We start from the raw sequence: 27,406 nt of genomic DNA on the forward strand, positions 1-27,406 counted from the left end.
TTTAAGACGTGTCTATATGAATCATGCTAGTTCAAGACATGTGTCTATATGAATCATGCTAGTTCAAGGCTATATGAATCATGCTAGTTTAAGACATGTGTCTATATGAATCATGATAATTCAAGGCTATATGAATCATGCTAGTTTAAGACATTTGTCTATATGAATCATGCTAGTTCAAGGCTTTAGTCTATATGAATCATGCTAGTTCAAGGCTTTAGTCTATATGAATCATGCTAGTTCAAGGCTATATGAATCATGCTAGTTTAAGACGTGTCTATATGAATCATGCTAGTTCAAGACATGTGTCTATATGAATCATGCTAGTTCAAGGCTATATGAATCATGCTAGTTTAAGACATGTGTCTATATGAATCATGATAATTCAAGGCTATATGAATCATGCTAGTTTAAGACATTTGTCTATATGAATCATGCTAGTTCAAGGCTTTAGTCTATATGAATCATGCTAGTTCAAGGCTATATGACTCATGCTAGTTTAAGACATGTGTCTATATGAATCATGCTAGTTTAAGACTTTAGTCTATATGATTCATGCTAGTTTAAACCTTTAGCCTTTATAAATCATGCCAGTTTAAGACATTAGTCTATATGAATCATGCAAGTTTAAGACTTTTGTCTATATTTATCATACTAGATTAAATTAGTTTAAAATTTTAGACTATATGAATCATGCTAGTTCAAGGCTATATGAATCATGCTAGTTTAAGACATTTGTCTATATGAATCATGCTATTTTAAGACATTAGTCTAAGAAACCTTTAGTATGATTAAGACATTAGTCATTGTAAATCTTGTCTGTATTAAATCTTGTCTTCTCTGTTTTAAATATTGTCTATTTATGTCTGTACTTTTGTGTCAACACACTTGGCAAATAAACCTGATTCTGATTCTGATTCTTGCTAGTTTAAGACTTAAGTCTATATGATTCATGCTAGTTTAAGACTTTAGTCTATATGATTCATGCTAGTTTAAACCTTTAGACTTTATAAATCATGCCAGTTTAAGACATTAGTCTATATGAATCATGCAAGTTTAAGACTTTTGTCTATATTTATCATACTAGATTAAACTAGTTTAAAATTTTAGACTATATGAATCATGCTAGTTTAAGACTAAGACTAATTTTAGGTTTATATGATTCATGCTAGTTTAAGCTTGTTTAAGGCTTTGTTGTATACGAATAACTAATTTAAGGCTCTAGGGAATTAAGTGAGTTAGTAAATATGAATTATTTTCTACTATTAAAATATTGATAATTAAATCCATATTATTTCATAAGTGATTACTATAGCAACACGGAACGGTTTATTCCTTGTATTTTCTGCCCGCTCTCTCCTCTCACAACAAGGTTTTTAACAGAGTCGACATTAGACTATCATCATCAAGTGTCATGTATTTGCATATGCCAACTCACATAAAAAGCTGCAAAATCTTGAGTTTACAAAGTGGAGGATTCTATGAATCTTGCATGAGATTGGGATGTATCATTTGAAAGGCTAGAGCTTTCGAAACGCCTAGCCTCAGGGTTCTGTTTTGGGTATTATAGATGAGCATGGATGACCTTTATGGATCTTGCAGCAGAAGCAGATAAACCTTTTTAATTGATTTAGCTTATGAGGACCATATTTAATATGAAGGATTGGAAATATAGAACTAGGGATTTTGGACTTTCCTGAGAGACCTTCGAAAGTAGTAAAGAATCGGACGAGGGCTAGGTTTAGCCCTCCACAATAACATCCATAAACACTAAAGTTCCATGAATAACAGCATAGCAGAAAGCTACCACATCACGAACCTTCCATCTATCTTTCCAAACAGCTTCAAGATCCTTCCTAAATGCAGCATAAATCATCGTTATGGCCAAAACTGTGCTGCAGCACGTAGTTCGAATGCTGATTGTAAATATCCGGGCTGAGACGTACTCAGGGACGTTTCTGTCCTAAGATTTGTGTCAGTGACACCAGAGGAAAAGTGCTAATGCACCAAAATGTGCAGAAAATAAAATGTTCCTTCTTCATCCATGCCAGATTGAGCATTATCAAGCGTGTGGAAGTTCTTCTATTCAATTCTGTATGGCAATTTGTTAGCTTCACCTTAAAACCTTAAATTATGTCTGTTCTTCATCTTCATTTGTTTTTGCTTGTATATGAGAGAAAAAAACTAATAGGCTGTGGCGGCCTACCTCGGCGTTTCATCTTTATGTTTTTTTTTTCTTAAAGCACATGTGCAGAATGTGCCAAGAACTGTTCTGTGTGAAATGACTGCTCTCTTGTGGTTGAGAAACAAAGCAGACCCTTGATGATTGAATCATTTATCCTACTAACACTATTAAAGCAGAATCTGATTTAGTGCCTGATGGGAATTTTATGTGGAAACAAAAAAAGGCATTGTAGTGATTTTGTCATTGTTGTGGTTTTAGAAAAACTTTCAGAATTTGCATGAGAGGCGAAAATTCCCATATTTCGTACAAGATCATGATCAACACGTGAAAATATCGTGAAACTGAATGTGAGGATTGTACACACAGCAGAACGAGAATGAATTATGATCATGTGTGAAAATAAATGTGAAAAAAATAAATCTAATTTCAAAATTTAAGAAATTTAAATCACTGGAAAATGTTATATATGAGAATCAGTGGGAAAGTCACATGTGGGTAAAACTGAATCAAGTGAAAATAAAAGAAGAATAAAATATCTAAAAATAAATGAATTGTGTCCTCTTGAAATAATATAATCAAATGTAAGTAATAAATGAATCGTGCACTCTTAAAAAGGAATCATATGTAAAAAATAAATGAATCCTGTGCTCTTAAAAAAAAAATTATTTGAATTTTGAAAAGTCGGCAAAAATTGAATCGTTAGAAACAAAAACCATGAAAATATATAAATCATTCATTCATTCATTCATCTTCTACCGCTTATCCGAACTATCTCAGGCGTCATCGGGCATCAAGGCAGGATACACCCTGGACGGAGTGCCAACCCATCGCAGGGCACACACAAACACACACTCTCATTCACTCACGCAATCACACACTACGGACAATTTTCCAGAGATGCCAATCAACCTACCATGCATGTCTTTGGACCAGGGGAGGAAACCGGAGTACCCGGAGGAAACCCCTGAGGCACGGGGAGAACATGCAAACTCCACACACACAAGGTGGAGGCGTATATAAATCATGTGGGTGAAAAAAAGCATTAAAAATAAGTGAATAAAAAAATCTTACAATCAGATGTATGAACAAGTAAAATGAACAAGCATGTTTTAAATCATGTGTTGAAAATATTACATGTAAGTAAATGTGAAAAGTGAATCACCATTTGTGAAAAGCTAATTATTGGAATCACTCACAGAGGAATAAAAAAAAATCACAAGAGAAAAATTTTTAAATGACGTAAAATCACGTGAGAAATCTGACATAAACAAAAAAAATCTTCATAAATGAAATATCAGAAATACCATAAATTAAAGTAATTTATATGAATGCTCAACCTGCCCATGGCATGAGCTGAATTCGAAATGTTATAAATGTTAAAAAGTTGAAATCTAATGGTGACATTTGGTCCATGAAACCCAGTTCACTAACAATATCTGAATGATAATTGATACCAAGCTGACCCAGTTCATCTAAACTTCCCCAATCACAAAATTCATAAAACTCATCAGTTTAAAACAGTCGAAGGACAAGTCAACGGTTTATGTCTATGTCTTTGCCGCGTTATGTCAAGTTATAGTTTGCCAAGTTATGTCTATTATTATATGTTTGTAGCTGTAGTTTCAGATTTTGTTTAATTAAAAGGTGCTTGCATCTGGGTCTAGTTGCCTATAGCGGACGATTTTTTTTGTATCGTTCACAGTTCATTCTCCGTATCTACATATCCCACATCAGCACTCTCACTACATCCGAACGTTGCTTTGTCTCGCGTTAGCTGTCATTTAATCAATTTCCCACTTTTTTTCACTCAGTCATTAACCTGCTCTCCAGTGCCACTGCTTCAGCACACACTTATCTTTCATTCCAGCTTCCCCCTTTCATTTCATTGGGATTTATTTATTTTGCTCACACTATGAGCACCCCTGAGATATCCATTATTGAGAAGTTTCTCAAGGGGTAAACCATCCCGCTTCCACTTGGCCTTCTTTCCTCCTGTCCACGAGCCCCGGAAACTCCAGCCTCAAAGTACATATGCTTCCTTTGCCAATAGTGTTTGCCAAATAACTCATGGAGTCTTTTGAACAAAAACTGCTGTACAGTAGCTGCACCCAAATTATGGAAATGAACTTTTATACTTACATTAGATTTATTAGTTTGGCAGGTGCTTTTATCCAAAGACAAAGAGTGAAAAATAAATCCAAATTAAAAAAGCGTAAGTAAACTATACACTTGTCTATAACACTTGTCTGAAACTTTAGCATCAATAATCTTTAAAGACGTCTAGCTATTAGCATTCGTCTAGTTTGAGAGCTACTGTTTTCCTTGCCTACAAAACCTTACACATTTCTGCTTTACCTGGAATGTAGGATTTAATTCTATACTTCAAAGATTTCGTTGATTTAAGTAATTGCGATTTTTATTTCATTAAAGAATTTAAACACCTCTGCTAGTTAGTAAATAATATGATTGAAGGTGAATGACTGAATAATAGCCTGGAAATGTAAGAGGGTAAATGACCAGAGACCACCGTGAGTATCTCAGAATTTACATAATATTGCTGTTCTATATTCAGTCCCCATTACTAAGAACTTTCAAAACTACTTATCCAACCCTCAAGAGCAGACAGCAATCATTTCCAGAGTCTAAGCCTCCAACGCTATTAGTGATGGAAAGCTCTCAAAAAGTCCAGCCTCACTTCAACTCTGCCTCATTTGCCTGCGGCTCCCGAAGACATTTAATCACTCCGTCAACGAGGAAAAAAAAAACCTAATGGAAATGACATTCCAAATAGAAGACCAAGGTTAAATATCTTTGGATAATATTTGAACCTTTGTGATCCGACGACAGGAGACGAGAGCTGGTAAGATAAAAATAGTTTTTCAGGTGATTTTCTTAAATTAGATGGGACAATTGTGTCCAAATCGTAGATTACGATTAGAATTACAAACTTCCAAGTGGGAAAAAATTAGATTTATATAATACTATATAAGATTTATATATATACTGTATGCTTTAGGAGTATGTTCATATTTCTGGAAAGGCAATAGTCCCAATTTTACCCAATTTTATTCTAGATTCATCCATTGGTTGTATTTTTTGTACCGACACTCAAGCAACGAACAATGTTTATTTCTTGATTGTATTTGATTTTTTTTTGGATGAGTGAAATATCGTTGTTTGTCTTTGTAAAGGAATTTTTATTGAGGTCCTGTTTAGTAGCTTTATGCACATTAAACACAAGAAGGTCCTTCATACTTTAAAAAAAAAAAAGCACTTTACCTCCATAAACAATTTCATTTCTGTTAATATTTGGTGTTATTGCTAGTTTAGGTCAGCTCAATGCAGAGTTAAAGCCAACCACATGCTAACAGCACAGTGCATCATATTATGCAGATATAGGTCAAGACTTTCTGTTAATGTCCACATCAACCATCAAAATGGAGGGAAACGTGATTTCATTAACTTTCAACTCTTCATGGTTGTTTACACCAGACAAAAAAATGTGTGAGAAATGTGTAAATAAGCCTGGGATGTTTATTTATAAACCATCAGATAGATTCATGGATTTGTTGCTTGTGTGCACTTCTATTTAATGAGACTATTCTATTTCCATAAAGTGACTCTTGCTATTTGGTTGCTCAAGCAAAACATATTCGTATGGCTTCTCGTTATGAAATGCAATCATTACAGCATTACGGCAGAAACGTGAAAACGGTCCTCATGTGCTTGTGAGCAGTAGAGCTTGCTTCATAGAGAAGTTCATTTGCGGATAGTTAGTCATTTCGATAGCTCCCCCGAATCACTTTGAGAAGATTCGTCGCTACGACTCTTACCGTGGTGTAAAACAGGTTGCCATAGAAGCTTTACTGCAACAGATATGTTTATTCAGTTTTGAAGAGATTTGAAATGAGTTTTTATAAACGTTCTGTCATTTGGCTTAAACAAACAACTCTTCAATCGCTTCGTCTCTCCACTCCACTTTGGACGTGTGACGGTCGATGCAACTGTTTCATGCGGTCAGCAAAGTCGCCAAAGGGACGTCACTCTTCGAGACAACCTAATCGGAAATCAAACACGGACTTGAAGGGAGCACAAGTGTGAGATGGAGATCTGTTTGGTGTCACAGGATGCAAGGATGGGAGGGTATAGAATAGTGCAGAGAGAGAAAACAGGCCACTCTCAAGGCCAATATCGACTGGGGCTGTGGAGAAAAATGAGACTGGAGAAGAGAACGGTGGCCAGATAGAAAAATAAAAAGATTAAATGTCTTGACATTGGCTTGGACAGGATTCGATGGAAATAATAATGTCACAGTGGACATTTTGGTTTGGGCCAGGGAGAAGTAAAAAGGCTGTCTGAGCCTTGTGTTTTGAAAGGTATATGAGCAAATAAAACAATGCATTGATTAACCGGACACCTGGTCGTGTTTCATTCGTCTTATTTGTTCATGTGCACCCATATCATGTCATAACTTCATATACTTATATGGTATGGCATGAAATATGTCAGTGGATATGACTGAAAATATGTCAAATCCAATTTCATTAGCTTTGTATTACAGGGGTAAAATTCTACCACTAAGCACCAATCATGGGAGGGTCAACCAACCAATCCGTCAGCTGTAAGGAAACCCCTGGAACATTTCTACTCCTAGCGGCAGAAAGGAACTACATGGATTTAGAGGCATAAGGGTAGACCTTGAGGGTACCACAGCAGCATCATCTTCCTCTTCATCTTCTGTTCCAAATCTGTTAAGCTGTATGTATCTGCAATAACCTGCATTATATATTAGCTCTGGGGATTCAGATTTGATTCCTCTTTCCCGTATGCACGTTCACCCCAAGCTTCAGGATTTCCTCCAGGGTCTCCTGTCTCTTCCCCAGTTCACAGATCTGAGTTGTAGACTGATCGGCATCTCTAATGTGTCCTTAGTGTGAAGGAATATGATCTGCGATGGGTTGGCACCCCGTCCAAGGTGTCTACTGGAGTGCCCTGGGATAGACAACTGACTCCTCATGACCCTGTGATGGATAAGCGATTATACGCACCATAATATTATGATATGCTATTTATTAAGAGAACATTTTAAGGCTCAGGGACTTTAGGAACAAAGCATTGCTACTATGGAGCAGGCTTGAACAAGAACTATTAGATCTGATCTCTTTAATTTGTGTTTTCTGCTGTTACAAGCCAGAGGCAGTAAATTATAGGATGCATTGTGTATTCTCTAAGATATACTTTGCATCATTCATTCTCTTAGAAGTTTCCTTTAAAGTCATGAAAAGAATTCTCACATTTTCAGTTTTCTCAGATGTCTTATTCTGTTTCTAACTACCGCCTCTTTGGCCCATAGCAGATGAGACACAAGGCTAAAAAGATCAAGATTGAATGTTCTCCAAATTTCAGTCTTCTACTACCCACTGCATGCTGATTATACTAATGTTGTTTTGCAGGAACATGTTGCTTGGGTAAAAAGAAAAAAGAAAAAGGTTTATCCAGCCACTGAGATTCTGCACCAGTCTTCCTCACTAATTAATTTCTCCCCCCAAAATGCCCCAAGGCTCTGAATGAGCAAACCTCTGGTTATCAGCTCCTAGTTTAAAGCTCTGTATCGGCTCCTTCAGATATGCTAATGAATTAAATGGAAGGCATCAGATAGATCATTAAAACCGCATTCATACGGTGGGTGTATTCTAAGAAACTAATTACTGCCTCTTTCTCAAGTACTATGTAAATATGTAAATACTTACTATTTAAATGTTTACTGTACTAAAGCAAGATACGTATATATATGTATGTAAGTATAAGTATGTACACAGAGAACCTTAAAAACCACAACAACTTCCTTGTGTGTCTGTGCATAAAAGCATCTTAACCCTTAAAAGAGTTCATAAGGTTAAAAGGTCTTAGAAGTAGTGAAGAGGACTTTTAAGAGAACTGCTCCTATTCCTCTACCTCATTAAAAATTACCTGAGCAATCCCTCGTCAATTACCTTAAGAAACCTTATTTGTAGAGAGTGGTTCATTACAATTCATTAGAATTCACTCATGGTGTTGGAAGAAGGAAGATTATGATCCTGAGAATAACATAGCCACAGTGAGACATGGTGGTGGGTGCATCAATAACAGAGTGCTGCTTCTCTGCAAAATGGTATTGTGGCTTTACACGTCATTGAAGGAAACGTGAACGGAATGGAGTGATGTACCGTAGATATAAGAAGGACATTTATTTGTTCTGCCCTAGAAACCCTTAAACATAGAGCATGCTTGAATCCCATTAAGCAATCGTGGAGGATTTTGAAATTGCGAGTCCATCAGAAGGACCCTCATTAACGACCGGGAACTAAAGATGATTTGCCAAGAGCAATGGGTCAACAATGCTGGAAAAAGTCAGCACCAATTGTCAAGGTCAGCTGTTCTAATGTTGGTCATTTGTCAAATTCCTAAACCAGTTCCAGTGTATATTTCAATTTTTATATATTTTTTATATTCATTCATTCATTCATTCATTTTCTCCCACTTATCCGAACTACCTCAGGTCACGGGGAGCCTGTGCCCATCTCAGGCGTCATCGGGCATCAAGGCAGGATACACCCTGGACGGAGTGCCAACCCATCGCACGGCACACACACATGCTCTCATTCCCTCACACACTACGGACAATTTTCCAGAGATGCCAATCAACCTACCAAGCATGAGGAAACCAGAGTACCCCCAGAGGGACGGGGAGAACGTGCAAACTCCACACACACAAGGCGGAGGCGAGAATCGAACCCCCAACCCTGGAGGTGTGAGGCGAACGTGCTAACCACTAAGCCACCGTGCCCCCCACGGCACTCATTTTATGCTCATTTAAAAATATATACATGTTGAGAGTGGGATCTAAAAGTCTAAGGTCCTAAAACTTGTTCGCCTCTGCCAGGAGGTTAAGACTTAGATAGATATTGATGAATCATTTTACAAGACATTGGTGATCTTTGTTAGATCGAATCCATAACCACATGCTGGTTATAAATGTGCTTCAGTGGAAGGAATAAAAAAACAAATCCGAGCTCTCCCGGAAACTTCAATTTATTGAACATCTCCATTTTAAGATTTAAATGGGTTTTTTTTTTTTTTTAAATCCTATACATCAGGTACTACATGAAACTCAGTAGACTGCGGCAACTGCCAAGTGAGACTGATTGCCTGGGAATGTCCATGCTTTAACTTAATTATGCATATATATATATATATATATATATATATATATATATATATATATATATATATATATATATATATATATATATATATATATATATATGATGCTCCAACCACAGGATGGCACACCAGCAGAATCCTTTATATCAGTCAGTCACAGAACCAATAAGCAGCAGGATGATTTTGAAAGATTTAATCTTGGGAATTGAGGCAGGATTGTAAAAGGAGTCATAAATAATAGTCCTGGACTTCGGCTTTGATGATCCAGCATGTGGGCTCTGAAATGAGGTGAAGAGGTGGATGGGTGTAAATCACGTCTTTGGCTATCAAACCAAAACAGTTCAAATGATGATCAAATTTCCATGTCTCATGTTGAGATGAAATGAAAGTAGCTCTGAGCGCTAGGATGGTGCCTGTTAAAAAAATAATAAAAATGAACAGATTTCAAAAATTAATGAAGACCCTGGTGTAAACAGAGAATAGGATTTTTTTTTTTATTTTTATTTTTTTTATAGAACTCTACTTATTTTTGTGTGAGAGAAATGCTGACATCTTTTGGGGTGTTGAAGAAATGCAAGCAATTTTAAACACATTTTGCTTTCATCATTTTTATATAAAATGATCTATTAATGTTTTTGGAGAACCGTTATGAAGAATATGGCTGTTGCCTGCCAATAATTCACTGTGAGGCCTGGCTTCATTTACTTATATAGCTATAACACATGATGGATGAATTCGCACAAAACATGAAATGTATATTCGGGACCACTTATGAGACTGTCTACTAAGGGACACAGGAAGACAGAAAACTGTATTTTTTTTTTTTACATTTTTTTGGGGGAGAGAAAAATAGCTATAGTCTATATGTAATACTTGTTGTCTTATGTCCTGGATTCAAAATGTTCCTCTCACCCAACTTTAAAAATTTAAGAGTTGTCTTGTTTAATTTAGGATATGTAAAATCTAAAAATGTGTTCAGAGGAGACCAAAACAAAGCTTGTTGGCTATAACAAACTACTGTTATGTTTGGCAAAATTACAGACAGTATACATATGTTATGGATTATTGAGGACTTATGGACATACTAAGATATTTCAGTTTGAAACTGGGTGGTCCCAGGTGGCCATTACACAGCCAAACATCCCAGTATGCTGGGGTCATCTCCATGGGCCATACCCATAATTTCAGGGTGTGTGCCACAGTGACCTGTTCATCTGGGACACCAGGTCTGGTCCGATGGGTAATGGGCACAGATGGCCCATAAGTCATATCAACAGCAGATAGAACCATGTGGTCTGTTCACTCAGAACGGGGCTATTAGCAGCACAGCCTGCTGATTGCTCTGCAGGGTCATCCATAAAAGCATATAAGCATACAAGCATACAGCCAATTGTGTGCTTATGTAAAAGAAGAGGAATCACCTGTTTTGACTCCATTTTCTTGAATATGAAAATTACACAATCCAAGATGGCCAAGCTTAGAGAACATCTCAGTCACAGCTATCATGGGTGAACTGTTTATTAGTAAATAACACAAGATGGATGCAATTGGATATCCTCTGACTCGTGTTTTTTATGGATTTAGTCATTAATAAGGATGCTGCAATATGTAGTCCAGCTGTTTGACCAGCTCACCCTGTGTTTTTGGAAACAGCAGCTCACACTAAGCTGAATAATGTTGGCAGCACTCAGGTGTTTATCACTTAAAGGTAGTGGTGCTGGTGCTTTGTTTATATATATATATATATATATATACTGTTAAAAATGTATTAACAATGTTCTACAATGCAATTCAGTGGTGAGACTAAGAACTGGACCATGGAAATTAAAACAGCACCAGTGGCTAACCGAACACATCCACCATAAACTCTCAGATTCAGAATCATCTTTATTCTGATTCTGAGAGTTTATTCAATTCAAGTTTATTTGTATAGCGCTTTTTACAACTGACAAAGCAGCTGAGCTGTCTCAAAGCAGCTTTACAGAACATAAACATAGAACAAAAGGTTAATATAAAGATTAATAGAATACAAAATTCAAGATTAATATTAGGAGGCACGTTGGCTTAGTTTGGCACGGTTGGCACTCCGTCCAGGGTGTATCCTGCCTTGATGCCCGATGACGCCTGAGATAGGCACAGGCTCCCCCTGACCCGAGGTAGTTCGGATAAGCGGTAGAAAATGAATGAATGAATGAAAGATTAATATTAGATATATTTAGTTCACAATGTTTATGTATTTATCCACAATGAGCAAGTCTGAGGTGACTCAGGTGACTGTGGTGAGGAAAAACTCCCTTAGATGGTAAAGGAAGAAACCTTGAGAGGAACCAGACTCAAAGGGGAACCTCATCCTCATATGGGTGACACTGTAGGGTGTGATTTATAAATATACAGTCTAACAAATGTTGTATTGATGCAAAAGATCACATGAAGTTCACATCTCCTCTTTAGTATCGCAGAGTCTAACTGGAGCTGGTAGATCTCTAGATGCCTCAGGATTCTCAGAGTCGGCCTCATCTCAGTGGAGGTCCAAAATCTTCCTCGCACGAGTTTATGGTGGATGTGAGACTCTACTCTTGTGTGCTTTTGTTTTTAATAATCAATGAATGCCATCAATTATGTTGATCTGATTGCTAAATTCATGGCAAATGTCTACATAATTAAATGTATTTAAATATATAAAAGCAATTAGATTAGATTTCATCTGCAGCCCCTTGATAGTCCTGAGCAAGTGGTTTTTTTTTGGTTTTTTTTGGTCAAAAATAATCCTACGCATGCGCAGAGAGCAGGAAGCGCATACAAACAAAGAGGAAGCGCGTGTGTTTGACTTAAAGGGGAATGCACTATGTAGTGAGCGCCATAGCTCTATTCTGCACGTCATTTCATACAAAAAGAAGAAAATCGGAATAAGGTTAAGAAGTGAATACGAACACCAAAGGGGTAAGACGGATTAGTTGGTGTTAGAACCCGTACGATCGTTTAAATACGAATCAATGCAGCGTTAGCTTTATCAGTTAGCATTAGCCTCAAGGCTGAATACTAAATTCTCCTTTGCGCCCTCTATAAAGTGCACTACTTATAGTATAATGCGCTTTACACACCCTATGTAGCGCACTTATATGTACAATACGGGATATTCTGGATGAAACCTTATCCTGAAGCTGCTATATGGTGTATAACAACTTATAGCTAGTTTGGTTGTCGTGGTTACAACAATATGTTGTGTGATTGTTAAATAAACAGCTTTTATAATTCTACTCACCTCAGTGGGTTTGTTAACGCCTTTGGTTACTTTGTAAGTGTATGCATTGTTTTTTCAAAATGTAAGGACTGGTGTTGTTTGGGTGTAAAAGTTAGTAACTTTTATTATCATATATAATTATTATGATGAATTTCAGTTTTAAAGTCCGATCGAAAACGGTTCCTGTTTATTCGTGTGACGTCATCGCGTTGAAGCAAATCTGCCACGTGCCTTGTGAAAGTAATGATTTATACATATACATATACATATACATATTTATACACATCCTGTCTTGTAGAAATCACACTGCCCTGTGTGAGATGTCCCATTTTCCAATGTAACCTGGATGCACGGGCTCGGTTTTTTCAGGACAGCTAGAACCCTCTGTAGGACTTTCCATCTGTGCCAGACACAAGGTACACGTCCACTCCAGCAGTGCAGCCGCCCTCTGATCCAAGCTTTGGCTTGGGGCTTTGCCTTGACAGAAAGACAACCATCAAGACACTTCGGTCTCACGTCTTTATCTTACTTTGCCGTCTCTCGGGCCGTGTGGCAGGACGACCGTTCGACCATGGCAGAGCAGAGATTCTGCGTCGAGTATGCAAAGCGAGGCCAGGCAGGTTGTAAAAAGTGCAAGGACAAGATCATGAAGGGGTTGCTACGCATCGGGAAGATTGTGCCTAACCCGTTCAGTGAGTCTGCTGGAGAAATGAAGGAGTGGTATCACGTAAAGTGCATCTTCGAGAAGCTTGAACGCGCACGGGCCACAACCAAGAAGATCGAGGACATTACTGACCTGGATGGCTGGGAGGAATTGCAGAATGAGGATAAAGAGCTGATCAATAAGCTTGTAGCAGGTATGTAGTGCGAGCTGCATGGAGAAAAAAACTCAGGGATGTTTGAAATGCTTAAACATTCCTTCTCTCTTGTCTCATCAGATCTAGCTGCTAAGGCTAACGCAAGTCCAAAGAAGAAGGTGCAAGCCAAGTTAAACACCAGTGGGCAGATATCATCCCCTCTTGCCGATCCGACAGTGAACGCGCCACGCAAGTTTTCCGGCTTCACAGGTATTCAGGGGAGCCTAGGCAAACAAGAGTTATGCTAACACTTACAGCACTGTTCACATGGGTCTGTTAGTTTTCAGTACAGTCTTTACTATCTGTACTATCATAAGTCTCATGTTAGACATTTCACTGGACAGTACAGTGTAATAGAATGAGTATGAATTTATTCTATTACATTTGTTTGAACTGCTATATTGGAAGAAGAACTACGGTGTGTGTTTTTAGAGAATTCATTTTTAGATCGATCAAAATGCTTTTGAAATGATATTCTGTTAGCTCAATAATTTGCCAACAGGGTTAATCACACTCTCCATCTTCCACAGCAACAAAGGCAGGTCCCTCCTCATCGAGCCCAGGACCGTCTCCTGCCAAAGCCTCTCAGGGCAGCATCTTGTCTGCTCAGTTTTGCCAGCCCGACCATAAGGACTGCTTGTTCCGCGAGTTCCGAAAGCTTTGCGCCATGGTGGCTGAAAAGTCTAGCTACAACGCGAAGACAGAGATCATCAAAGACTTCCTAAAGAAGGGTTCTGGCGGAGGTAGGATCTACTCACAAAAGATATACATTTAAGATTATATCAGAGACTGTGGTTTCCTATTGTTTCAATTCAACTGGAGCAACCTTCTTCTTCTTCTTCACTTGTGTTCCTCCTACAAAAGACAAGTTTATGGGCGATCTCTACCTGACAGTGAAGCTGCTCCTCCCAGGCGTCGTGAAAAGCGTTTACAACCTCAACGACAAGCAAATTGTGAAACTTTTCAGCCGCATCCTTAACTGCAACCAGGACGACATGGTGCGCGACCTAGAACAGGTCAGTCCTCTAACTCAAACATATACAGTATATTTGGAGTGATGCATATGAAAAGTTGAATAAAAACAACTTTCATTGTTTGGTGTCAAAGGGAGACGTCTCAGAAACAGTGCGGATGTTTTTCGAAGATTGCAAGTCTTTTCCTCCTTCAACCAAGAGTCTGCTGACTATCCAGGAAGTGGACGCTTCTCTAACACGCTTGGCTAAGCTTACTAAAGAAGATGAGCAGCAGGCAGAGCTGGAGGCCATTGCAAAAAAGTGAGCCTTGTATTATTGTTAATATACACATGTTTCAGCAGTTCAACTGTTCAGTAGTCAGTATTTTGTTATTCATATGTCAAAACACATTTGTCTGGTTACCAGATGCACAGGGAACGACTTGAAATGTTACATTCGTCTAGTGAAACATGACCTGAAGATTAATTCTGGTGCCAAACACGTGTAAGTTTTTCCTCCCACTAACTGAAATAATTAACATCACCTTTTGTCCCAATCAACAACTGTCGAGCCATTTTTCTATGCAGCCTGGATGCTCTTGACCCCAACGCCTACGACGCCTTCAAAGCCTCTCGGAACCTTGGTGACGTGGTCGATAGAGTCCTGCGCAATCAGGAGGAGGCGTCCAATGGAGGGGGCCCGAGAAAGCTCTTGAGTATCGAGGCCACGCTTATGACCCCCGTGCAGCCAATGCTGGTCAGGGCTCTTCTTTAATGGTCATTTGCATGAAGCGTCAACGTACTTAAGCTGAGAAACAAATGAGTGTTGTGCTGCATCTTCCAGGCAGAAGCCTGCAAGTCCGTTGAGTACGCCATGAAGAAATGCCCCAATGGAATGTACTCGGAGATCAAGTACGATGGCGAGCGCGTGCAAGTGCACAAAAACGGAGATCATTTCAGCTACTTCAGCCGCAGCCTCAAACCTGTGCTGCCTCACAAGGTACGTCACCCGAATCGAATTCACCCTGGTCGAAATCCTCACGATGTTCGATTCAACTCACTTGCGAGGCGGTCTTGTGTACTTTCCTAGGTGGCGCATTTTAAAGAGTTTATTCCTCTGGCGTTTGCCGGAGGCCACAGCATGATTCTAGACGCTGAAGTTCTCCTGATTGATACCAAGACTAGTAAGCCTCTACCGTTCGGGACGTTAGGTGTTCACAAAGTAAGCATGGCTTAGTAAGCAGAGTTCACGGCTTAAGACAGGTGAAATGATATTAAAGATAACCGATGACGTTTCTGTCTGCGTTTCAGAAAGCGGCGTTTCAAGACGCACAAGTCTGCCTGTTTGTTTTCGACTGCATTTATTTCAATGGCGTCAGTCTTATGGACAAGTAAGTGCTTTGTTAACACCTGTTCAATTCTTTTACCTGTTGAAACACGTGGGATTAATCTAATGCAACAAATCTTTCCGTGTATTCTCGTTAATTTTTATTTTTGTAGCATCCATTCTGTAAGATTTTATTGTGTTTTGCAGGCCGCTCTGCGAGAGAAGAAAATTTCTTCATGACAACATGGTGGAAGTTCCGGACAGGATTCTGTTTTCCGAGATGAAGCACGTCACAGTATGTCTTCCTTTTACGTTTCCTATTTACACTACAAGCTGTGATTGGATGCTTCTTGATGATAAACCCACTTCATGAACAAACGAGAATAAACACAGGGTTGTGTTCTGATAGAGAGCTGCTGACCTGGCTGAAATGATCACACGAGTCATCAGAGAGGGACTGGAGGGACTCGTTCTGAAAGACGTCAAGGTAAAACAGCTCTGAGTTGGAGGCTCTAACAATCAGATTGGTGGTGCCGTATGTGGAGTGTGAGTGAGAGCTGATCTCTGATCACAGGGGCTGTATGAACCTGGGAAACGCCACTGGCTGAAGGTGAAGAAAGACTATCTGAATGAAGGAGCAATGGCCGACACTGCAGATTTGGTGGTTTTGGGGGCATTTTATGGAACAGGTTCAAAAGGTATGTATGATGGCCTATGATTTTTTTTTAAAAACAGCAGTGATTTGCAATAACCTTCTGCTAACTTTCATTTAAGACCTGGGTTAACATTTGTTTTCTGGCCCAGAAATTATCATCACTACAATATCCAAGCTAACTGAAGCCTTGCCGATCATATCTTCACCCTCCCCCCATTGTTCTACGTAGGTGGAATTATGTCCAGTTTCCTCATGGGTTGCTATGATCCTGACTCAAAGAAATGGTGCACGGTGACGAAATGCTCCGGGGGCTACGACGACGCCACACTAGCCAGACTGCAGAAGGAGCTGGACGTTATTAAAATTGGCAAGGTAAAGAAGAAAAAAAAAATCAGGCCTATCCTGAGCACTTCTCTAGCTCTTCACCCCATTTACAAGACAGATAGATTCGCTCTCTGTTTTATCAAAACTTGGCTCAGTCACTCAATTCCGGACAGTGGATTACTTCTCTCAGGCTTCCACTTACACCGTGCGGATCGCGTAACGGAGCTTACGGACATATGTCATATTCTCTTTGTCGACTACAGTTCGGCTTTTAATACAATAATTCCGGAAATTCTCAACTCCAAACTCCTAAGGTTCTCTATACCCCCTTCCATCTGTCAGGCAGGAAACAACAGGTGAGACTGGGAGGTGTCACCTCCAGCATTCAGACAATCAGCACTGGTGCTCCTCAGGGATGTGTCCTCTCCCCACTTCTATTCTCCATCTACACTAATGACTGCACTTCAAGTGACCAAACTGTAGCATCATTTGCAAATTTCAGATGGTCTCATCCAATATGGCGAGGAGTCTGCATACTGGCAGGAGGTGAAGCGGCTGTTGCTATGGTGCAGTCCGACCAGATTAGAGCTAAACTCCCTCAAAACTGTGGAGATGATAGTGGACTTTAGGAAAGACCCCTCAACACTACTCCCCTTCACAATATCCAACAGCCCGGTGTGGAGGCCTTCAAGTTTCTGTGCACTACCTTTTCCCAAGACCTGAAATGGGAGTGCATCCATCATCAAAAAGGCCCAGCACAGGATGTACTTTCTACGCTAATTAAGGAAGTTTGGTCTGCCACAGGAGCTGTTGATGCTGTTCTACACTGCAGTCATTGAATCTGTCCTGTGCACATCCATCACCATCTGGTTTGGTGCAGCAACAAAACAGGACAGAAACAGACTGTAACACACAGTAAAAACGGCAGAAAAAATAATTTGTGCCCCCTGCCCACTCTCCAGGACTTGTACGACACAAGAACCAGAAACCGGGCAGGAAAAATCACCACTGACCCTTCACACCCTGGACATAACCTCTTTCAGCTCCTCCCTTCTGGCAGGTGCTACAGAACGTTGCTTAATAAAACTGCCAGACACAGGAACAGTTTCTTTCCCCAGGCCCTTTATCACCCTGATTAACAACCCACCATAATTATATTCCCTGCTTCATAGCATAAGTGCTGCATTTTCAGAACCGTCAGTCATCACATCATTCGTGTATGTTACACACACTACTGCTGCTGCATGTTGTACAATTATTTGCACGTCCCACACTTTATGTACATAACTGATCAGTCATATATTCTGTATTCATATTTAATACCCAATGTCTGCTGTATCACATCTGCATTGTCTTGTATAGTCTACAGATGTGATACAATTATCTTGTATAGTATAGTGTTATTTATGTCTGTACTTTTGAGACTCACAAACAGCTGGAACCAAATTCCTTGTGTGTGTCAACACACTTGGCCAATAAACCTGATTTTGATTACTCTCCTTCACAGGAGCCCAGCAAGATCCCACCCTGGCTAAAAATAGTGAAGAACTACTATCCGGATTTTCTCATTCGAGATCCTGAGGTAAAATAATCTGATGTGTATCAGAGGTGTTGAATAGTTGTGTACATTGAAAATAGGTTATCATTTCTATAGTAACAGCTGAAACGGATTAGAAACGTTGTGTAACTTAAGAATGAAAAAGTTATAGCAGGTCATATGGTGATGGTTTATGTTCAAGTTTAACACTTTATGGAAGGAGTCTCCAGCTTCTGGACTTGCTTTCAGTGTGGAAGTTTTTGGGACAGAACAAGGGAAAGGCGTTATAGAACTGTAAAACTGTTGTGTACTAAAAACTGTGTATTATAAGGAATAAAACACTCTGGGCAATTGTTAACTCCGGGATGTTTCTCTCGCTCACAGAAAGCCCCAGTTTGGGAGATCACAGGAGCAGAGTTCTCCAAGTCGGAAATGCACACGGCCGACGGCATCTCCATCCGTTTTCCACGCTGCACTCGGATGCGTGACGATAAGGACTGGAAGACGGCTACCAACCTTCACCAGCTCAAGGTTTGGCAACACTAAGAAGCATGTAATTACTACATACCAGCACTATGTGGCCATAAGTATGTGGACACCTGACCACTGGATGTACATGTAACTAAACTATACGCATTAATAAGGAGCTATTCCCATTTTACTCCTACAACAGCTTCTAGTGGCAGGGAATCTTATGGCTACAGCATACAAAGACTTTCTGTGTAACAGTGATGTCTCGGAGGTGTCCACATACTAGTTTTTGGAGGTGTCCACATACTATTGGACATAGTGTACGAAAAAAGTCAAATAATTTAATATTTAAGGTAAGTTAAGGTTAGCTTTGTTCTGGGTCACTTATCAATCATCTTTCAATACCGTCTATCAATACCATAAGCAATCATCTCGATGAGTGAATACAACGTATCGATGATCAAAATGTCCGCTTTGTAGGAACTTTACCGAGTCTCGAAGGAGCGGTGCGACTTTGAGGTGACACCAGGACCGTCTACAAGCATCAAAGATGAAAAGGAGTCGTCAGGAGGAGACAGCGGTGGTGGCTCACCGTCCACCTCCAATGAAGCAGCAAGTTCGACGAAAGCCAGTAAGTTTCAGGTTGTATTGTAATCCTGGTTCTTCTTCGATGCTAAATCACTTCAGGATTTCATCCACATCCATCATTCAAATCATTTAGGAATCAAATACTGATTACAGCTAATGCAAGACGTTTGGCACTCTGTTGTTAATCAAAATCTCTAGGAAGATGTGTAGAACCTGGCCTTCAGAAATGTGAGTGGAGTAAATTTAGTTCATGCCATCTTTGTTACAGAAAATGGTCACACTCCAAAGCCAAAGCCGGTGAAACCCAAGAAACCTGCAACTCCGGCTCCTGCCAAGAGGAAGCTGCCTGCTAAGGAACACGAAACAAAGAAGGTCTGCTGCATATCGAAACGGACAGAAACCTTATTTCCTTTTACAGGTTCTTGCACTTTGTACAGATTCTTCTGCTCTCCTGCAGAACTTTACTCAGGTCACTTGCTCTGATTCGTTTCAGATTAAGGTCGAAACCGTTCGCAGCAACGGGCAAAGCAAAGCAAAAGCCTCTCCGTCTAAAGCAGCTGACCCACAGTCTGAAAAGGTCAGTGTTATTTATTTGATCATTTTATATTATGCATTGAAATGGTAAAAAGAAGCCACAGAGCAAGAATCATTCTAAACATTTTCACCCAAAAAAAACCTGTATATTAACACACAGTCTTGCATGACGAAGGTGACATCTTCAGTCTCGGCACTCTATAATGCTGCAGCTTAAGCTTTATTAAGATGTAATAAACACTAACAGAATATCTGTATCAAATTTAACCACAAATGGATAAAAAGTAGAACTTGTCATTCTTTCGTAAGCTAAAACAGTAACTGATTTCAGTTCCTGTGCTATAAGAGGAATAAAACGCCTCGCCTCAGGACATGCTGTTACAGGAAAATAACCAACAACAGGGTGGTTATTTTCATTCCCTGTAACACGTACTGACGCGTTTTGTTCCTTACTTGAAATGATTCTTTGGAATTTACTCATGAACCCACGTTTGCAGACCCTGCTGAACATCTTCACCGGTGTAAAGCTGTACCTCCCGGAGTCGGTACCGGAGTTCGACAAGCTGCGGCGCTACTTTGTGGCGTACGACGGCGATCTAGTTCCCGATTTCGCCGCCGCCTCTGCAACACACACGCTAGCCGAGCCAGAGGAGAACAGTCAAGCCCAGAAAGTCAGCTCCAACTGGATCTGGCAGTGCATCAGGAAAAGAAGAGTGGTTCCCCCTTGCTGAAAGACAGAACCGTCCTGACCTGGGGGAAAAAAACAAAAACATCTACAGGACACATTTTACTTTTGAAATGGTTTCTCAACAATGGTGCTTTTACAAAAAAAAATAATAATAAAACTTTCCCCTTGTGTAATGTATGGATAGCATCATAAGCTTTCCACTACTTCCAAACAGGATCAGGTCTTTCTTAATATGTGCAGCAGAAGCCATCACTGATCATCTTGTACACACTGTTTGGATAGATAGAGGTTTTTTATTATGCAGAATTTCTTTTTTTTTTTTTTTTTTAATGGAATAAGAAACTGGTTTTCTAGAACAGGAGAGAATGTAGCTTGCCTATGCAAAGCATCACACACACACACCCACACACACCCACCCCCTGGGCCCTGTTCTTGGTGAGTTATCTAGATCAGCTAGGCTTGCTGATGATTTCTCACTTTCCAGGATTTGTCCAGCTCATAAGCAGGTGAAGGTTTACACTGTATAGTTTTCAGCGCCATTTCCTAAATTCACACGGTCTAAATTTAGACATTTTAAACGTGCTCGTGCCATGATCACACTAAACTTCACTAAACTACTCGAGTCCGCCGGCGCCGTCGAGCAACCCGACTGGAAGCGCTATGATTAGTCAGTCTTATCTGTAGTCCATTAGAGGCGTCTTATCTTGGATTTCCACAGCAACGTAATAAGAATGGAGTTCTTTCTGTTTGCAATGGAGATCATTTTTATACACTAACAAAAAACAAAACAACGAAACATGATGCGGTATGTCACGTAGTTTGGAACAGCGTGCATTATTACACAATGTGTCTGTTTCTAAAAGACTAGCAACAAATGTCAGATTGAACCTTTTTAACGCTTGAATGACTTCCGTGACGTAACAAAACCGAACACTTCTCAATACTAAAGTAAACACCCTGTCTCATTGACCGCTGTGTTTTTCCATTTACAACCAAATTGGAAATAAAAAGACTCATGAGTTATTAATTCCTTCTTGGTGGTGAATAGAATTTTAATACCACAGTACAGATCTGATTCATTTTCTATTTCAGCAAGGTTTATATCAACATAAAAGTTTTATTCGTATGTAGGTACAGTGACTATAGTAACAACTGACCCAGGATAAAGCTGTAAACAGAAAATTGTAATCGTTGGCAAATTTCTGTGGTAAAAAAAGGAATAAAACGTTTCAAGGTGTGCTGTATAATCAACCTGGTGATGATTCTTTTCCTTCCTGTTTTATTCCTTATTATACACATCTAGCACCGTTTATAAACCTAGCGCTATCCTACTGCACATATATTTAACATCATGATATTTGCTACCTAAATGTTAGCAGTGCAGCTTCTTATGAATCAGCGTCCAGTTTTCTCTTCCCAGCAAACCCAGGTCGTGACTCTTCCTGAGGCTGTGGGCTCAAATCAAACTCCTCCATCAGGTAGCAGGGCTTCAAAACAACAAAATAAAAGAATCTAATGAACATCTAGAGAATTTACCGGGCAGCCACATGTTTCACTGACAAACATCTGGAAAGGGTTTCCTTATATGCAACACTGAGCTCCAGAATTATTGGCACCCTTGGTCAAGAAGAGAGTGATTGGGTTATGAATAAATGACTCAATAACGAGCTCAAGCTCACAGTGGACATGAAAGAAAACTAAATCACTGAAGTGAAATAAATGGGAAAAAGAAAAAAAAAAACACATCGGTCGCTATAACTATTTACCCGACCGACACCCAATAACTTAAAGCATGGGTGAAATTAATTCTGGAGCTGACTAAAACATATGCAAGTTTGTCGGCTTCAAAATGACAAACGTGGTGAGTAATTTGAAGTGTTTTTGCTGTTGCTTGTTAAAACTGACCCGCCGAGAGGATTTAAGAAGAGTCGCAGTACGTGAGCTGGAAGAAGCTCCGGGCTGCTCGGTTCGCTGAAGGAGGATTCGTGTGCGTGGAACGTGACTCCATGAATGCCCCAGTCCTGCCTTCGGCTGATTGTTCCCGTCTCGTGTCACATGATTGGTCACCTGGTCATCGATATTCATATATCGAGCTGAATTCCATTCAGTTCAACCATTTGCACTGGAAGGAATTCTTCCTGCATGGTAAAAGGGCTTTTCACACCTAAAATAATTCACCCGAGGTCATTGTAACAGAAGCCTGGGTTATTTTGTTATGTTTTGCATCGCTAGTACTACTAAGTACCCGGGATTAACGATTAATCCATGTGGGTGTTCAACAATCTGTTGATTGCATTCCTAATCCACTTATTTGTGTATTTGAGCTGTTGTCTGCTACAATTAAATAAATGCAACCGGTTAAGATAACGGCTCGTCTCGCACCTTCATATCAGCCGCTTTGTAAATTCTCCTTGGCTGTTTAAAGCCTACGGAGACACACAAATTGTTTTGATTGACACATTTCCAATCACTTTATGACTTTTATCCATCAAACGCTGACTACTGTGGGGTTTCTGTAACTTGTGTACAAAACACGTGATATGAGGAACATGGTGTTCAGGGTCAGGTTGCTAAGCATCGTGTCACACTGTACACTGTTTGGCTTTGGAGCAAGCTTTAATAACCCCACGTCTCTAAGGTGAAAAGTTCCTCTAGCTGAGATTAAAATCAGGGTTTGGTACATAGATACAAGCGCAGTGTGAAAAGCCCTAACAAGTCTCAGTTATGATAAATACTCACCAGAACGGCTACGTTAAATTCTTTGGCGATTATTTTCAGCTCTGTAGCCACCTGCATCATCAAGGACATACCTACGGTACAAGTACAGAATGAGACAAATCGATGCTGACTCAGACGTTCAGCTGCATGAGGCTGAGAAGAAAAACAAAAAGCATCAACCTTCATTCTGTTTCCCTCCAAGCATGTGTGAGAGCACGGCCGAGACGGAATCCACAATCACGGCTTTGACTGAACCACCAACACCGACCGATCCCTAAGAAAATTAAGTTGTCAGATTAAACTTGAACATATTTGTGAGCATAAATAAGTTTTAAAATCAATCAGTTTACCTTCTGGAGGCTGCTGGCTCTTAGGTTTTGAAGGCAGGACAGCAAGGTGAAGATGTCAAACACTCGGAGCACGTCGATCCGCTGAAGAGCGTTCATCTACAACAATTGTAATTTACTTATTAACTTAAATCGATGTTCATGTTATCACTTACATTACAACAGGTTCACATCTACAATCCATGTCTCTGTGTAGCTAGAGTAACAACAAATATACAATATATAAACCCTGTATATGAAAATAAACCATGGAAATGAAGAACCCTGTTGCGCTGAGGGGGTCAGTTCAGAGCAGTGTGGATGTCCTACCTGCTCTGCTGTATTGCCGGTTTTCTGCTGGAGAATCTGAAGCAGACGTTTAGCGTACAGTCCTCCGTTTGTGTCGATGTACGTTACCTTCTGCTTGAGCTCTTGGGCAACGTGGACGGCTACGCTGAAGCACGTCTAAGGGAGAAGAAAAGATAGGGAAAGAAAAACCTAATTAAATGAAGACCAGACCAATAACGGCTTATTTCAGGGTCATGAAAAGTCCTCAACTTGAGGAAGAAATTATTTGAATACTCTAAACATACCGTCCAATAAGAGTTCAATAAGGCCAGTATATTTATCCAATGCACTAAGAATCTGAAATCCTTCGAAATCAAAACTAATTCTAATTCTTTACAAGAATGGGGTGAATATTTATTGATTAACTTAGCTAAATGCTGATAAACGAGCCCACCTAAAAGAGCCGATGATGGTACTGGGGTAGTAGGACATGAAATGAGTCAAACTCACACTATATTACTCCATTTTGGAGGTTTGAATTGGAACACTCACCTGTGTTTTACCTGTTCCTGGTCCTCCACACAGTTCAGTGATCTCACCTGTGTACAGACCCGAGTCAAGCAGCTTGTCCACACTACACAGACAGAGAGGATGAAAAACAGACTCAAGACCAGAGATTGTTCGTTTTCAAGCAAGATTTGGTGACCAGAAGTGGGCGTGTCAGCGACAACCAATTCGACAACCAAAGGGAGTTAAGACATAAAAACATACAAATGTTATAAACAAACTTAGGGGCCAGGAAACTGATCTGATGTAATTAGCGTCACTCACTGGTACACTTTATTACTATGGCAACCAGTTTACATACAAGTTTACAGTACGGTCTCAGATTATACAAGTAAGAATGGGGACAGAATCTGTGACAATGCTCATGGTTTTGGTGTGATGGTCAGGTGCTCACGTACCTTCGGCCATATAGCGTGTTATTACATATCAACAGTGTGTCTGGTCTTGTTCGAAAACGGCTGTGGATGTGGGGGCAGGTTTTCATTCCAAGCAAACAGAAGCCTTACATGAGTGTATAAAAAGCCAAGTAAACAGGTGGAATCATGTGTGGCTCGTGAAAGAAACCCTGCAACCACACCAGCCCTTTCCGGGTAAGATCGGTCTACCCGTTATACATGATTAACGGCGGTGATACATGTTGATCAGCACACTGTTTAGGAACACTTTTACCACTTACTAGTTCATATATTTTTAGCCCCAGATGTGCACCAAGCAACATTAAAAGACAAAAATTAGGCTAACAATGTGACCAAACAGGCTACAGTCTTCTGGTTCCACAAGTTTTCTACTGGTACACAAGACCAAGTTAAGTGTATACACAGATAAAGTTGGCACAAAGACAAAGTAACCATTATTTTATTTAAGTACCCTTTCCCCTTCGGTGAATCCTGAATCATATCCGAGTCCTAACTGTTTGCTATTTCCCAACTGGCAGTGTCTGCACACTTTGGTCTGTATATGACAGCGAGGGAACGCAGTCACCTGGTGATTCCGGTGGACAGAATAGAAGTGGAGCTCAGCAGCTCGTCGTACAGGTCGGCTCCTGAGACAGGAAACGCCGCGTGCTGAGCCAGGAGCACACGTCGAACTGCTACCAAGGCCTTGAAAGAAAATCAAACGCACTTCATACACACTTTACTTTTGTCTTGTACTTATCTATAGTCTCATAAATGAAAACAGCATGACAATGAAGTCCTCTAATCAAAAACCATCCCATTTTTGTTACAAATCCCAACCTCTGTGCGATGGTTGACCTTTATACCTACAGCTTATAAGCCCTCAGTTTCCTTAGGTAACTTTTGTTGTTTTAAATGTGCTTCATCGATAAAACTTACTTACGTACGTTTCTTTTTCCCTGTTCTAATTTATTCCCCCAACAAAATCAGGGTTTGGTTACGTTGACCCTAACCACAACAAAGCAGTCGCTGATGGATGAACAGTTGAGTTCTGAGGTAACATCGAGTTTAGAAATGAGAGAAATAACTAGTTATGGATTCAAATTCACTTAACATCTCACTCACTCATTCACTCATCTTCTACCGCTTATCCGAACTACCTCGGGTCACGGGGAGCCTGTGCCTATCTCAGGCGTCATCGGGCATCAAGGCAGGATACACCCTGGATGGAGTGCCAACCCATCGCAGGGCACACACACACACTCTCATTCACTCACGCAATCACACACTACGGACAATTTTCCAGAGATGCCAATCAACCTACCATGCATGTCTTTGGACCGGGGGAGGAAACCGGAGTACCCGGAGGAAACCCCCGAGGCACGGGGAGAACATACAAACTCCACACACACAAGGCGGAGGCGGGAATCAAACCCCCAACCCTGGAGGTGTGAGGCGAACGTGCTAACCACTAAGCCACCATGCCCCCCCCCCTTAACATCTCAGAAAGATGAATATACGGACAAAGCGTGGACTAAGTGAAGACATTGCTGGATACGTGGTTGAACAACCGAGATCATAACAAACCTTATAAGACACTGAGCATTTCAGGGCCAGTTGTTCTGGGTCAGACAATATAAGGTCCTCAACTGAAAGACAAATATGGTTAAACAGAGTAATGTTTTATTGAATGTTAACAGGATAATGTCTGAAGCAGAACCTGTTCTAACATCTCCTTCATGTAGAACCTTGATGAGGTCTTCACTCAACCCTGGACACAGACCTTCCCTGAGGAGAACCATGACACTTCCGGTGGAAGCATTCAGTAATAAGGAAACAAAAACAATACCAGTTTATTCAGTCTAGAGAACAGTATGACCAACTACGACCAACATATTCATGTAAAATGTAAGTATTTCATAAACGCTTCTGGGCCAAAAAAAAAAAACAACCATAACATCCCACTTAACAAAACTCACTCATCTTCCAAAGCGGCGATTCGCGCCGTATTAAAGCTAAGCCTACTAGATAGACAGAAAATCCAGCCAATCAAATACACCTATTTTTTTGTAAGGCTGCAATATCAGCCAATGAAAATATAACTTGTGGTGACGCTACTACTTAGCGTTGCTAAGGTTGTTTAAGGTTGTTTTACACTAGCCAATCACCTGTTAGGAGGCGGGGTTTTCCGGAAAACGATTGTGGGGGCTGGAATGCAAAGTGTTTAAGGGCTGGAACAGCACATCAGAGTTGCCTTCTCCGTGTTTTTCACGCATCTTATGGTTATTAGGATACAGTATGTATGGTAACTATTTTGAGCTGTAAACATTCGTACACAATATTATTTCTGTATTAAGTTGATGAATGTATTATTAGTACCATGGGAAATTGGTACAACACAACAGGGATGTGGTATATTTTGGCATCCTGGTCCAGTGTGTATTTTTTTCCACATCACAGTTCCAGGTTCTTCAAGTCAAGTCAAGTCAAGTCAAGAAGGTTTTACTGTCATTTCAACCATATATAGCTGTTGCAGTACACAGTGAAATG

The 27,406-nt window shown here is 40.0% G+C and overlaps 2 protein-coding genes across 3 annotated transcripts; one reads left to right on the forward strand and one right to left on the reverse strand.

The window, feature by feature from the left end:
• Positions 1 to 12,197: 12,197 nt before the first annotated feature.
• Positions 12,198 to 21,813, forward strand: lig3 (ligase III, DNA, ATP-dependent). The gene is made up of 21 exons (XM_060862704.1): positions 12,198 to 12,328; positions 12,928 to 13,486; positions 13,568 to 13,696; positions 14,017 to 14,229; positions 14,351 to 14,502; positions 14,594 to 14,760; positions 14,866 to 14,943; positions 15,027 to 15,195; positions 15,283 to 15,438; positions 15,529 to 15,660; positions 15,750 to 15,829; positions 15,973 to 16,060; positions 16,175 to 16,252; positions 16,340 to 16,463; positions 16,650 to 16,792; positions 18,252 to 18,326; positions 18,666 to 18,812; positions 19,233 to 19,383; positions 19,609 to 19,712; positions 19,834 to 19,917; positions 20,372 to 21,813. The coding sequence occupies exons 2-21, from the start codon at positions 12,976 to 12,978 to the stop codon at positions 20,603 to 20,605; spliced, it is 3,015 nt and encodes a 1,004-aa protein (XP_060718687.1). The 5' UTR covers positions 12,198 to 12,328; positions 12,928 to 12,975; the 3' UTR covers positions 20,606 to 21,813.
• On the reverse strand, positions 20,491 to 26,868 carry rad51d (RAD51 paralog D). Of its 2 annotated transcripts, XM_060862707.1 has the most exons (12): positions 26,836 to 26,868; positions 26,577 to 26,662; positions 26,444 to 26,505; positions 25,443 to 25,561; positions 24,447 to 24,528; positions 23,937 to 24,071; positions 23,631 to 23,726; positions 23,461 to 23,554; positions 23,302 to 23,372; positions 22,468 to 22,629; positions 21,928 to 22,049; positions 20,491 to 20,624 (listed from the first exon to the last, which is right to left on the reverse strand). In XM_060862707.1, exons 2-11 carry the CDS (start codon positions 26,656 to 26,658, stop codon positions 21,951 to 21,953), a joined length of 1,002 nt encoding a protein of 333 aa, XP_060718690.1. In that variant the 5' UTR covers positions 26,659 to 26,662; positions 26,836 to 26,868; the 3' UTR covers positions 20,491 to 20,624; positions 21,928 to 21,950. The 2 variants fall into 2 exon arrangements, with proteins under 2 accessions (XP_060718690.1, XP_060718689.1); XM_060862706.1 differs by lacking the exon at positions 26,836 to 26,868 and having other exon boundaries at positions 26,577 to 26,819.
• Between the last annotated feature and the right edge of the window lie 538 nt (positions 26,869 to 27,406).

Source organism: Tachysurus vachellii, chromosome 26 (genome assembly GCF_030014155.1).
Source record: "Tachysurus vachellii isolate PV-2020 chromosome 26, HZAU_Pvac_v1, whole genome shotgun sequence".
Classification (NCBI taxonomy): domain Eukaryota; kingdom Metazoa; phylum Chordata; class Actinopteri; order Siluriformes; family Bagridae; genus Tachysurus; species Tachysurus vachellii.